The sequence below is a fragment of the Musca vetustissima genome, unplaced genomic scaffold (assembly GCF_032173495.1).
Source record: "Musca vetustissima isolate MV318-11 ecotype Yass unplaced genomic scaffold, APGP_CSIRO_Mvet_v1 utg24363, whole genome shotgun sequence".
NCBI classification, from domain to species: domain Eukaryota; kingdom Metazoa; phylum Arthropoda; class Insecta; order Diptera; family Muscidae; genus Musca; species Musca vetustissima.
Genome location: NW_026884828.1, coordinates 168,226 through 182,647, shown reverse-complemented (window position 1 = coordinate 182,647; position 14,422 = coordinate 168,226). Strand labels below are relative to the sequence as shown.

At 36.2% G+C, this 14,422-nt stretch overlaps 1 protein-coding gene across 1 annotated transcript; it reads right to left on the bottom strand.

The window, feature by feature from the left end:
• Positions 1-1,923: 1,923 nt before the first annotated feature.
• On the bottom strand, positions 1,924-5,776 carry LOC133331867 (transcription factor Sox-21-B). Its single transcript, XM_061540256.1, has 2 exons — positions 5,550-5,776; positions 1,924-2,518 (listed from the first exon to the last, which is right to left on the bottom strand). Exons 1-2 carry the CDS (start codon positions 5,774-5,776, stop codon positions 1,966-1,968), a joined length of 780 nt encoding a protein of 259 aa, XP_061396240.1. The 3' UTR covers positions 1,924-1,965.
• Positions 5,777-14,422: the final 8,646 nt, after the last annotated feature.

The window sequence follows — 14,422 nt, the reverse complement described above, 5'->3', positions numbered from 1 at the left end:
ACTGGTTCGGGCTCTTTAGTGGAATGGGTAGGACAGAACTTTCCAGTGTTGCGTTTTCGGCATGTTGTCCTGGCAAATATGTGGCGCACAAATGCCACATTCCGTCTCTAATCATAACTACACCTCGCCACTTGTGGAAGTGACCTTGTTCTATTGTGCCAAACAATGAAAGAATTGAGTTGGCTGGGGAAGTGTCATTCAGCAAACGATTGTCAGTAAGACCATGAATGCGACGAATCCTTATCAGGATTGTGGCAACATTTTTGTAGATAATAGCTTCAGGACCTTAAATGATGCCGAAACGTTTGACTTGAACGGTAGCTGGGCTTGTGAAGAGAAAGAAAAACGATTGTCATTTGACTAGAATATTTTGCCGCTATATTAAAAAAATTGAAACTGCATTTCGCATATGCTAGGTTATAATGGTGCTCTCAGGCTCACGTTCACGCCTAATCGAAGGATCATATACAGATTTCAAGATGTCTTCATGTTCATTTCCAATTTTAAAAATTTAATTTTAAAATTCCATTTTCCAGTCAGCTTCCCGAAGTTTTGCTAACGAATGGTCGGTAATATTAGTGGCCCCCAAAAAAGATTGGTCAAACCATAACTCCTTCGTTGAGATGCGCAAAGTGTTAATATGAATACATTACAGCAACACGCTTCTCGACAATTCAATCTGACTCAAACTAAACGGTGGGGAGGGAGTTTTGAGAAGTAATCACTCAAACCATTCGTTTCTATCTTACGAATTGTAATCCCACAGATGAGTGCGCACACAAGTGGGTGTTTAAATTGAATTTGACACGCTAAACGCCAGTGTTTATTCGCTGTGCGACAAATGCCACGGGGCCATGCCGCATCGAAACCTCCCCCATTGCAGGGATGACTTACTGCCGTTTGTGTGGCTAGCTTGCTGTCTGGCTGAGATTGGATATATTGTGTACTGTTACAGCAAATTTGCCATGTACGTCCACAGACAAATCACTTACACACACACACAGATGTTGCTGTAATGCAATTTAACCTAATAATGAACGCATCAAGAAACATAATGTTGTCATCCAAAGTCGAGAGGCAGATGACAGTTGCCTTATTTTGTGTGTTCTCATCTTCCGCCAGGACTCGACGGCGGCCCGTCATTATTAATCACATCGAGAACGGGGAGTTGTGTGGTGAAACGTAGACAAATGATCGCTCCCACAGAATGTTCTCTGCCAACTTTGGAGCATGAGCTGCCTTTGCTCAACCTGAAGCCCTATTGGAAGTAAAACACATGCAGCGAATTCTTAACATTGAAAACCAAAAGGGTGTTTAAAATTTATTTACTGGCATTATCACAAAAATATATACAAATGTTATTAAGTAATGTTACGTATTTTACATACTTAGGATAAAGATTAGATGATGCGTTTTCCGATACCGGTCCTTGTTGTGTGGACAGTCAGTCAATGCCTGTGTATGTATGAAAATGTCGTGCGCACGGATATCAAACTGTTCAAAGGGCAACTAGAATTCGGAGTTCGATTTGTTTTATTCGATTTATTGGATCGACTTTGCCCGCAGCGAAAAATTGTATGTGCGATGTAATGTTTAGAATTTAAAGAATATTGAATAGTAACTCCGACCGGATTAAGTGAATATAGAAGTGAATTGAACAAAACATTTATTCCTTTGGTGGGCAGGACTGGACGCAAATTATAATTCGCGGTAATGCCGATTTTACCGCGTATTATAATCTGTGTCTATTTGCAGTGTTCGGAATACACATTCCAATGTTAGCCACGGATGCGAATTTGACGTAGACAGCAGGTTCAGCGGCACCAAAACGCAACGGAGTTGGTCAAATGATATTACTAGACGTCTGTGCCGTGGCCATTGCACATTCCACATTCCAATGTTAGCCACGGATGCCAATTTGACTTAGACGGCAGGTTCAGCGGCACCAAAACGCAACGGAGTTGGTCAAATAATATTACTAGACGTCTGTGCCGTGGCCATTGCTAGTGTCGGTGAAGATTTGGCAGATTTGATGCAGCCGAACGACGATACGCCAGTGCTGTTGCTGCTGGGCGGAGAGGGTGGCGTTTCAGGGCTGATAAGTGGAGTACATCCGAAATAACGCCATGGGTGGTACAAGCTGCCAGCGTACATCGCTTGAAGACGGGCCTGTAAATCGAGAGCAATAGTTGGGTCCAGTGGGTAGTGTGAAAGGGCGGCGGGGAAAGCATTTGAAATTCGTGGAGGCATGTTTAATGTTAGTTCCAAAGGTGATCCGAAGGAGTACTTCTGGGCAGCGATGTTCGAAGTTGACGGCAATGTAGCCTGATGTCCTGTTCGCTGATGGTTGTGGAGCAGACCGTTTGACCCATTACCATGCGATTCGCCATTGTTCGGGCCACTGTTGTTAGTCGCATTTATGTTGTTGTGGCCAACTGGCACGGGTGATTTATTAAGGGTTTTGGGTTTCCTTCGGGGCCGGTATTTGTAGTCTGGGTGCTCTTTCATGTGCAATGCTCTGCAATGAGATGATAATTTTTGCAATTTAAAACCAATTCGAATTAATTTTTTGTTTGGCTGACAAGTGTCATTTCTATTACGATTCAATTAGTTTTGTGTATCTTGTCGATATTGAACACCAACTAACTGTAGTCCTTCCATTACACCTTTCCCAGTGGAAGTTATCTATGTGTTCCAAATCATTAATGTAGAAAATGCGTCGAAGTGCTTAATGCTTTGAAATAGTCCAATTTGCAAACATACTCTTCATCAATTATATAATTTGCTCCTGTTTTCAAATTTTTTAAATATATTTTGAGTGGTCCAATACGCCCCCATTTACATTTAAGCCACTATATAATGATGAAATTTATGAAATGTGAAATGTATTTCAAAGCGCTAAGGTGGAAAGGCTTGGCAATATGTAATATAAATATATATATAAAATCTTGAACCAAATGAGACCATCAAAATCATGAAGCTTAGAAGCGGTAGAAAAACCCCCCTGGCTGGGGGTTTTTGGCACAGCTGTCAAACAATAAGTTAAGTTTTCGGCATATTCTATACCTTTTCGCACTAGTTTAAAAAAGAAATGCTACAAAATCGACCATCAATATATGACAAGAAGATAGTCAAAAACAAACATCTCTGATCAACTGATTTCTGTGGATGACCCCTTCACATAGTTATAGCCAAAATGTTTATTTATAGAAATTAAACATAAAGATTACAATAAATATGTTCAAACTTGAAATAAATTCAAATCAAATGTTTAATGCAAAACTATTAGGGCGTATTTCATATGTCAAGAAATGACCAGTTCTGATTGAAATAATTTTAACATTAGTCCTACATTGCAAAAGTATGAGTTGATATGGCAAAGTGTAACCATAACAATGGAAAAACGGCGTTTGTGAAGTGTGCAGGTTAAGCCATCAAAAATATTTTAAAAGGACTGCAATATTAAATCCCGAACCTGGTCAAATTTCGCGATATGCAGATCCACTTACCCGCAGATCCGCTTCCCATACATCGATACGCGCCGCTAACTTCTTCCGATTAAAATTTCTCGGAGTGAAATCTAGGTCCACGTTTTAAGCATGTTGTTGGCCCCTCAATAACCGATCATTATCAAAACTTTAGGTGTTGTCATTGGGCAGAACCGAACCTACATGCAAAATTCCGTTTCTAATGACTATCTTTTTGTCATAGTAATTTGTGAAAAAAGATTTGTCGAAAATTTGCGTCTGTTTACAGATATATACCACTTTGCGAATGATGTAGTAACTTTATTATTTTACTTCGAACTAACATTTTTAATTGGAATTAAATAGTAAAACCTTACTGAAAAGTTAAATATTTCGAAAACCAAAGCGAATTATTTGAAAATCTACTGCAGTCGAAAAATTTAAAACCGTATTTAAAGAAAAGCTTAGCTAATAATTCAAAGCCCCATGATCGGTTTTGAATTATTACTACCGTCAAAGGCTTTGAGATTTTGGGGGTCCTAATTGAAATGTTCAAGTTGAAAATTTACTACAGCTTAAAATAGGAGAGCCCGGCGATAAGTAGTTTAATATTGATCTAACATACATACATATACACATATATATGCATCAATCCTCCCTAATAGGGGTTGGTAATGTCGTGTATTCTTATAATAGATACGAAGATTGTGTAAGGTAATGAATCGCCTCGGCGAATAATAGACCAGTCCACGATTATGTTTCACTGTTAAAATAAAAAAAAATCAAAGGTGATCATTGTTCTTCACGTCGGTGGGGTGTAGAATTGATTTGTCAATGAATGAAACCTTTTGTTATGGCCTCTATCAATTATTTAATTTAAATGAAAGCACACAAATGGTTTGTTTGAATACGGTCGGTGGCATAAAATGCTCAACTGCACAAAGGGAACAATTAAATTAGTCCGAAATTGATATCTCAAACAAACTACTACTAAGACATTTATGAGCTCGATTCACATTGTTGTTATATTATGAAAGCGCGTTAAAACTACCAATAATTGCAAACGAAAAATTTTCACTCGAATCACAATGTTCTCTTGAATAAATTAACCCGAATGGTGCTTTAATTATTTTTTCGAATTGTGGGACGAAACTTTCATCGTCTCTAGATTGTGGGCCACTGAATTCAAAAATGTTATTTGTATCCTTTTTTCTTATCAGGATAATCGACAGGATCAATTTTTGGGCTGTGACCGTATGTTCACACTAGCACTGCTCGGGTACAGGGTTTTTAGATGATTTATTGATCGTATTAGCATAGCTCGAGTTAATAACACGAGTAGGAAATAAACAGTTTCTAAACCAAACTTATTGCCTATTTTTTTTTAGATCGGAGTAATATTGATATCTGAACAGATTCCCATTCCATTCCCATTCCATTTTGGAATTTTTGTTTTTTGAAAATAGAATTCCAGCCGTTGAAAAATTTGTTTTTCTATAAATGTAAACATTTTTCGATCAATTAGAAAACAGTTTTCATCCATTTTTGCAGTTTTCAATTGGCGTAGAGGCAAATAAAGTCCTTACGTATTTGGGTAATACGGACGTCTTACAAACTCTGTAAAGGTGAGTATTTTTGTACGGAGCGCAATAAATTAGGTACGACCCTCAAATGGCAATTTTTCACGTTACAATTTATTTTAATTCCTTTCACGTCAACAAGGTAGACGTAATTAATCAGTAAGCTCTTTTGTGTAGCGTAAGAGAGATTATTCTCCCAACAATAAAATTTCCAAAAATATAAAGCCAACATTTTGTACAAATTTTCCAATTTGTCGTGAGAAAACTGTAATTTTACTTTTAGCAAAAATTTTGTCTTCCACATCGGATTAAGTTAATTATTCAATTGCTGGTGCATTTTCTTGATCGGATGTACAGAGCCCAACGAAGAGTATGTTACTTCTGCCCGTTATGTTGGTAATTATGTTGTTTGTATCACATTTACATACGCAATGGTGAATTTAATGTTGTATCTACCATGCGTATATGTTTAGTAGACAAATACAAATTCTTTTATGCTTACCTTAAACGTTTCGCTTCGTCGATAAATGGACGTTTCTCTGATTCCGTTAACAATTTCCATTCTGCCCCCAATCGCTTCGATATCTCGGAGTTGTGCATCTTTGGGTTATCCTGAGCCATCTTCCGACGCTGTCCTCTGGACCAAACCATAAAGGCATTCATGGGTCGTTTGATATGATCGCTGTTGTTGATTTGTTGGTGGCTTGCGTGGTTGGTGGTTGTCGGCATCCTGTCGCGCAGTTATCAGTCACGTTGTTACGACAGAATTTGATCTGATTTTTGTGGAGGCTAAGTGTGGCGTTGTGTTTTATTAATTGATCTGGATAGCTGAGCCGTTCTGAAGGTACCATTTATAGTCTGCAAACAAATAGCAATAGAATTTTACATATAGTATTAAGAACGTAAACTAAAGTAAAGAGTATTTACTATTCTTAAAAAATACCGTTAGATTAACCAAAAATTAGTACAAAAATTAATCTTATTAATTTTTCCTGCCACATACATATTTTTCTAGTAGTACACATATAATATTTCGGTGCGTATAAAACATAAGATCCGAATTGATTCCTTTACATAACTGTGATACAGTTGATAATTTATAAATACGTTATTCCCATTGGGTCCACTTGTACATTGCTATCAATTTCACATTCAATGATTTTAAAGTTTATAGTGGGAGCAGGATTCGTCAGCCAGACAGACATTTCAGTCTTAGAGTTCTACCTACATTTCCATTAGCTCGTTCGACGTTATTCACCACCAAAGTAAAAGGAATGTGCTTATAACGAACACGCTTCTAACGAATTTTCTGTATAGCGAACACATTTCCCGGTCCCGAACTTTTAATACATATTTCTCTTACAAACCTTTACTCTTATAGCGAAGATTTTTTATAAAGGACTATATATATAACTATATATATATACCAGATAATCCTAGATCCTACCTGACCTTGGATATAACGAACTTCTTCTCCAACGAATTAATTTACTTAGTCCCTAATAGTTCCTTATAACCGTACTTTACTGTATATGAATGTGATCGACATATGTCCGTTGAAATTAGAAACAAAACATATAAAGGAAATAAAAAATGTTCAATACGAATATGAAATTTTTGGACACATTTTAAAACTTTTCAGTTTGGATCCTTGATATTGTTCAGTTCGACGTATTTGGGTAATACGGTCGTACAAATTCAAGTTCCTGGCACACTTTAGTAAAAATAGGTATATCATCAATATACGTACATTTAGTGTTAGGTATGTGTTTTGTCATTCTGTTAAGAATGAAATTAATTTTTATTTTTTTCTTACGAATAAACACTCCCGTGCGTAAAGGAACATCATGTAATTTAGTCCTGCAAATTGTTAATGAACACACAAAGCCAAATGGACTCGCTTGCTTTCAGGGGTAGCTTGAATCTGACAAGTATGAACGATCAATGGATGCCGGATTTACGTTGACTTCGTCAATTTGCAAGTTTGTAGATAGAAATTATTACGAAAACATGTTTTCTTTGTATTGAAAAACATTTGAACTGAGCGACGCACTTGTAAAAATCCCGGTTGATATACCATATTGCATCGAATTCAAAACGGTAGCTTGAATCTGACAAGTACATGTTTTACGTTTTCGTCAATTTGAAAAACATGTTTTCTTTGTATTGAAAAACATTTGAACTGAGCGACGCACTTGTAAAAATCCCGGTTGATATACCATATTGCATCGAATTCAAAACGATCTAGACTGCGCCATAATTGTCGTAACTTATAGCCAAGCACACAGTTTAAGTTTTCTACGTCTTATGATAATTGTCCGAATGTTTTGTAAGTTTCAATAAAAATATCTTAAATCGTTTATTTGCGAAAAATAACATAAAAAGTTAATTTTACGAGAATATCGTTTACGAAAGTTTTTTTCCTTCAAAAATACGATTTTCTTATTTTGAGTTCTAAGAAAATTTTTGAGTATATTTTCCATACCCTATTACATTTGCTCTATAATTTTATACTCTCCAACATAAGGTGGCGTTTATATTAAATTTAATATTCTGTTGGTAAAACGGCATTTACGGCATTCTATGAGGATTTATTTGACATGTATGCAATGGAATTGACAATTGAAACCCACTGGGTTAACGAAATCCGGTACAATGTAAACGTACTATAACACTTTGAAATATTCATTTCCGAAATCATGTACATATACCTTTGATCAGAATAAAATTCTATGTCGATTTATCTATGTCTGGGTGTCCGTCTGTTGAAATCACGATAGAAATTTTGCACATACATTGATAATACTCCTAGGATTTTTGGTATTGGAAATGTGGCTTAACAAAAATGATCGATATCGGTCCATTTTTATGTAAGCTCCTATATAACGGTACCCCATTATTTTATTTCGGTGTTTTAGGGAGTTTAAACAAGTTTTTCTACCAAATTGTCTATAAATTAGTATTTTGAATTGTCAATGCATAGCAAATCCCATTTACAAATAGCGGCCTATTGGGGTGACACAAGGTTTGTCAGGTCCGCGAGATTTCCATAAGATTTCATATACGTTTTGTAAACTATAGAATCTGTTTTTAAGATTGAAATTTATTTTGATGTCTTTGTCATAGTTAACTATGACAACTTTGTCATACTTAACTATTATGCATATTATTTGACAAACAATTGGACATTAGCTGAATTTTAAGGGAATGTTTTGCGGTCGATTCGCATGTTGTGAAGCAGGAGTGTTAATTGGATATTACAGTTTGAGTGGTAAAACCCCTTTTCGTCATAAATAAGCCCATTTTGTAGAGACAAAGTGTACGGTTACTTGTTAGTTCGAACAAACCTTAGCTGGGATCCATGTACATTTAGAAAGGGTTTTAGATCGAAATCAATTTAATTTTCAGAAGGAGAATATAAAAATCCTTTATTGAATTTGCACAGGGTATTACTTGTCTATTTAGACAAAAGTAGTCTTCACATGTAATACACATACAACAATTTCCTCTAGTCGGGACTATATCAGGCTGCGTCCCGTCGGCTAGGCACACATCGTTAGAAATGCAATGATCTATAAACACTTGGTTCAAACTATCATCATTAAAGTGAAGATCAGTTGCCACGTTGCGATATCCAGCAATTTACAATTATCATCGGACACACAAACGCCAAAGCTCATTTGGGAGCTAATCGTTCGCGAAAGATTCAATTTAAAATTAACATTTAATTTCACTTTGTAGATATATGTATGTCTGCCGTACCAATTGTTTCAGTGCATCCTCCGCTGTTTCAAAATTGACATGCAGTATGTATCGGATCGTATCTTTATTCGCGAATGTATTATGTGATCTATTTGGTTGAACTCGCTCACTCACGCTCCGGTCGTTTAATTTGGTCACAATTCTTCGATATTTACACTGGTTTTCTAATCATCAATTCAATTGAATGGATATCGAGTTGTCGGACCGATACAGCCGATTTATGTTTTTTATACACCTCTGTTGTTTCATGTGGGGCGACCGAGTGAATAACACAAAATGAATTTTGCGGTTGTCCGGAATGTGTATCAGCAGACTAAGGTATTGCTACCACTGCTGCGACTGCCGCCGAACACTTGGACGTGGTTGTAACTGTAGCACATGCGACTAAAAAGCCAACACAAAAAGTGAGTCTACCCTGTTGTTTTCTTTCTATTGTTGTATTCGCCGTGTAGAGTTAGCGGCTTGGCAGCACGTTTCGTTCCGGTTGCACGTCTGTGTGGGGACTGACGGTAGAATCGCGTAAATGATTTGTTTGTGTATCGTTTGGCCGTGTTTGGGTATGTGGAGGCTCAACAATAATCAGGCTTGCACTCGCTCGTGTGAATGGTGGATTGTCGCAGGATGCAGTTCTGGCTTTATTTTCGTCATTTAATGAAATTTATTTTTGGTATCTTCAGGTGCAGAGTAGTAAGGGTCCTATCGACAACTTATATGAGGATCTTAATTCCTCGTGAGATCCGCAGAACCGGTAGGGTTTTCTTCGTGCGTGTGAGCGAGTGTAAATGCTCACGTACTTGTGGTTAGCTGTAGAAGTGATAATTGCCAATCGATGATGGTCTTTTGTTTGTGAGGAACGGCCACAATGTCGACATGTTGGCTGGATATGGCTATTCGATTATGATATTGTTAACGCACAAAATATGGCACCTGACATGTGTGTGTGTGTGTGAACATTAGCTTTGTATTTGCGACCAGATAAGTTCCCGCCAAATATTTGGCGCATGCTCCCAACGTTCTCTACACAGTGTAGAGTTTTGGTGGCGACTGAGAAGTATGCTGTGCTGTCAACCACTACCCACCAATGTGAAGGGTGGATGGACGGACACACAGACGATGGGTGCTTGGAAAGACAAATAACAAAAACCGCACAATAAAATCAAAGGAAATCCCCCTTTGCAATAAAAAGTTAACAAATGAAAATGGTCGTTGTTTGGGAATTCTCATTTTTCCACAATAGCAGTCCCACACGTCCCATACAAACCCCAATGCCTTCTTACGCGCATGCACTCAATTTTAGGGCAATTTGGCCAATAGCGAACACAAAGCCACCGAAGCAGTTAAATTGTTCACAATGTCATTTTGCAGGAAAGTCTATCCCATTGTGTACTGGTATTGTGTCAACTAATAGGTATCGGATGTATCGTCTCGTGACTGCTGCTGCCCCCGCTCCATGAGCTGGTTGCCAGTTATCCGCCTGCAGTGCACGGAAGCTGATGGCTGCACAGAAGTATTCTCAAAACGACAATCCATCTTCCCTGCTAAGACAATGTATTTATACAAATTATGCGGCTTATTAACTTGTTGCTTCCGTAGATATTAACTGGAATACGTAGAGTGTAGACCACCCCTCCCTGCAAATGGACAAACAATTAGGCTGTCAATTAATGTTTGTCAACCCATTAGAGACAATTAGAATTATGGTGTTGCATACAATGTACCTGTTGGTCCCCATCACCCCTGACCGTTGTAATTGGTCTTATTTTGAGCACTGAAGATGCATTTTAAATTACCTTCATTCAATTGACCATTTGGGGTTTTAAACAGTTGCCTACACTCAGTGATGTTTGACTTCGATTGTTGAGTAGTCTGTTTTGTGAGACCACAACACACCCACACACACACATGCGAAGGACATTATACAAAGTCAGCCGTCCTCCAAAAAGCCATTTAACTAATGCCAAAATTTATTGTTGGAAAATAAGTTAATATTTCAGGCTTTGTTGGAAATTTTGCGAACACAGGATGTCAGCATAATAGAATGCTAGATATCTGGTTTTGTCGTTATAATCAGTTTTGGGGGCGGTGATTCTAAGTTTTCAGATTCACACGACCAAACGTGAAAATAGTGTGAATACGGGGATGTAGGTAGTACACATACATAAATATTATGCCCATATGGAGAAGTTAGAGCAATATTATTATGTACCACTGGTATGGTAGTATAAAAGAATTAGTGGAACATTATCTCTTCGTATATCGTAGAATCTCAGTTCAGTGCAAGCGGTGTAGTTTTTTAATAAATAAAGTGGGATATAACAACAACAAAATACTACTCTGCCAAACTGTTTGAATTTGCCAGCAACGGCAATTGCACAACAAAACAATGGAAATGGAGGATGTTGCTTTTTGGAAACACACATCCTTTGAATAGAAATGAATTTCTTAAAAGTAACTACTTCCGTCATTATGTGTTAATCAGGGGTTTACATTTCCTTTGTTGTTTTTGTAAATGACAAGCTATTTATTTATTATTTTTTATTGTAACTTTTTTTGATAATTGCTTTCAGCCTTTTTCTGTCATTTGTTTCCATTATGATTTTCTTCGTTTTTAACATTTTCTAAGAATTATTCAAAGGAAAAATTAAATTCCATCTCTAAAATCTTTACATCGAATAAAAAATACGATTTACACTTGGGTCTTCCGCGCGGCTCATTTTGCAGTAAAAAACACCAGTTTTCGAACCAACGCTGCACTTTCCGACGTTAACCGTATTCTCCCCAAATGCTAGGTTTATGTTGCGTGCAGCTTAGAGTTTTTTCAATTTTCTATCTCTACATGCTTAACAAGTATGAAAAATGTCTCCGCTGTCAAAACACATTAACACGAATTAATACGAAAATACCCACCATCTCTTCATTATAGGATTTGTTGAAAGTCCTTGTTTCTATTATTGGAATTTTATTTCCAATATTCAAACAAGTAAAAAAGTGACCATCAAGACAGATATATACATTCAAGTAAAGTATCTTAAAAAAATTATAAATTGTTTTGTGTTTTGGTTGTGTTTGTGTTTGAAGGCGAAACTATTAGTTTTCGTCTCGGCAAACAAATTGACGTTAAACTTAAGTTTTCTCAATGAATTCGCTTACTGGACGACCTTACATAGGACTTGGTTCCTATATTCGGATTTTATCTAGGTTTGACAAAATACTACGTTTTGCAATGATTTGATCAAATCAAGCCTTCCATTAGCGTGATATAGGATTTAAACAATTTCAAAATGTTGACACTGGAGAGGGCCGATAGGTACCATCTTCCAACGTTATACAGCAGGGCTGTCCACACTAATGCATAAATTTGTTGTGATTGTATTTGTTTCATTAAATTGTTAAAAAATTGTAAAAAAAATAATTTCAAATTTTAAGGAAGAAAAACATTTTGTATTCAATCCAAATATGCTATTAATAATATATATTCCCATATTTTCCTCTATTTCACTAGAATATTGGTCACATATTTCGTCTTCTTTTTTGTCAAGATTATTTTATTTTTTTTCGTTCTGATAATTTTGAAAATATTTTTTATTTGCAAATGTTTCTCTTTTTATTTGTGAGCAATTTGATCGAAAGTCCATAGGACCTATTTTGTTGTTATACAGGCATTGTTAAAATATTATGTTCGCATGATATCAAATTAATTTTCAGCACAATGTGTGGGAGATACCCGAAAGAGAGGATCGATGGGTCCCACCTTTGAACTTGACTTCAGTTTGAAATAAATATTACGTTTTGCTTCTTTGTATCAAAACTGACATTCACTACTATTGGGATTGGATTGACAAATTTTCTGAAGGAGTGGTCCGATACAGGAACTTACGCAGGATTTAATTTCGGGGGGGCCGATGGTGCGAAATGAAAAAAGTCATATTTTGCCTTCCTTAAATATGGGATGGGTAGATGATTAATTTTATTTTAATATACATCATTTGTACGCACGTTAAAGTTTTATATGTTTAATAGAAAATATATGGAAAGGCATTACTAATCGTGAAAATGTATTAACACAAAAATATATAACTTCATTACTCTTAATATATTGCTTATATATTAAATGTTTTGCATATTAAACAAATAGCGTGTATTTGTAATCAAGTCTTCTACTTTTGGATTTTTTAGTTATGTGATCATTATTCACTACAGATTTATGCATAAACAGAATAACGTGGGCTTTGATTTTTTAAGATAGAAGCGCCTTCATATCATTGACATCTCAAAAATGTTGCATCTAAACTTAAACTGATTATTATGTTTATTCTGGGACTCAGGTATGTTGCATTTTTGGGTGTACTCTGCACAGTATTCGGGAGGCTTTACTTCCCCTCAAGGTGATGTCGTCTTCCCTTTCACACAATAAGTTTGTCTCAATGGCCATTTTAACATTATACTTTTGTTCTTTAAATATATCTGAAGCTTGTTTGTGCGTTACATGTTCTATACGTTTTGAAACATCTTTCATTCCCGATATAAAGTGCTGATTCCTCATTATCGCATCTTTGTGGTATACCTTTTTTTAAATGGTCGGTGAATCATTCAAGAGCATCTTTTCAATTTGTAAGAGGGTCCGACAGATGTAATTTTGGGACTTGGTGTTTGCCTCTTCCGTAATCTCCTTTATTTTAAAATAAGATACCGACTTAAAAAATCACCTTTCGCTAAATCTGAATATGCGATACAAGAAACTTGGGGGCTGGGTATAATTAAATTTTTACAAAAAGCTCATTTTGCTAAATATGAATATGCGATACAAGAAACCCGGGGCCGGGTATAATAATATAATATAATGCAAAATTCAAATGGATTATTACAAATCTCAACAAATCCCCCATTGAGTCAAATAACGAGTTGTGCCAAGTTTCATTGCAACATCGACAAATGAAATCATTCTTTTACTTTGTTGTATATAACCGAAAACTTTATATTTATGTTTCCATGTGTTCTGAGACGAGACCCACCATCGAAAGCTAACCATTTTCGAAATAAGCTTTTGTGAAATATTCTAACAAAAGTAATTATTGAAAAATGTATGCGTATTCGAACTCAATGTCTGCAAAATAAGCTGACTGACTCTGCAAAACATTGATGAGAGACCTCTGCACGGAGAAGGGAACATTAAAACCTCTTCGTCCAAATATTTATTAGTCTATTACCTTTGAGTTGTAAAAAATTTTAATCGAAATATTTTACTTTAATACGTTAGCAAGGACAATAACAACACCCACAACTATCCGGTTTTACAACCAATTCCAATAGGGTTGCATCCAATACCAACTGGTCGTGTAAATACGCCCAGATTATTGGTTGTGCAGGGGTGATTATATTGGTAGCGCATTAACATTCTAAACGAACAATGATTCGAACCACGAATAACTTGAAACCATGTTAACGTACACATTTTCTCTATATTCATTTCAATGCAATGTCAGTAACTGTCATTGCATGAACGCTAATGTCAAATACAATTACAGTCGAGATCGGATAAACAAAACGTTTTATCGAATAAAAGCGGTTAATTAAAACAATAATGAAATTACACTCTTCGCTTAACCGAATTCG

What these genes read in the sequence shown, in the direction of transcription:
- LOC133331867 (XM_061540256.1), bottom strand. Translation starts at nt 5,776, where the DNA reads ATGCCGACAACCACCAACCACGCAAGCCACCAACAAATCAACAACAGC. An exon ending in GACGAAGCGAAACGTTTAAG is followed by an intron (nt 2,519 to 5,549) that starts GTAAGCATAAAA and finishes ATCTCATTGCAG; the next exon opens with AGCATTGCACATGAAAGAGC.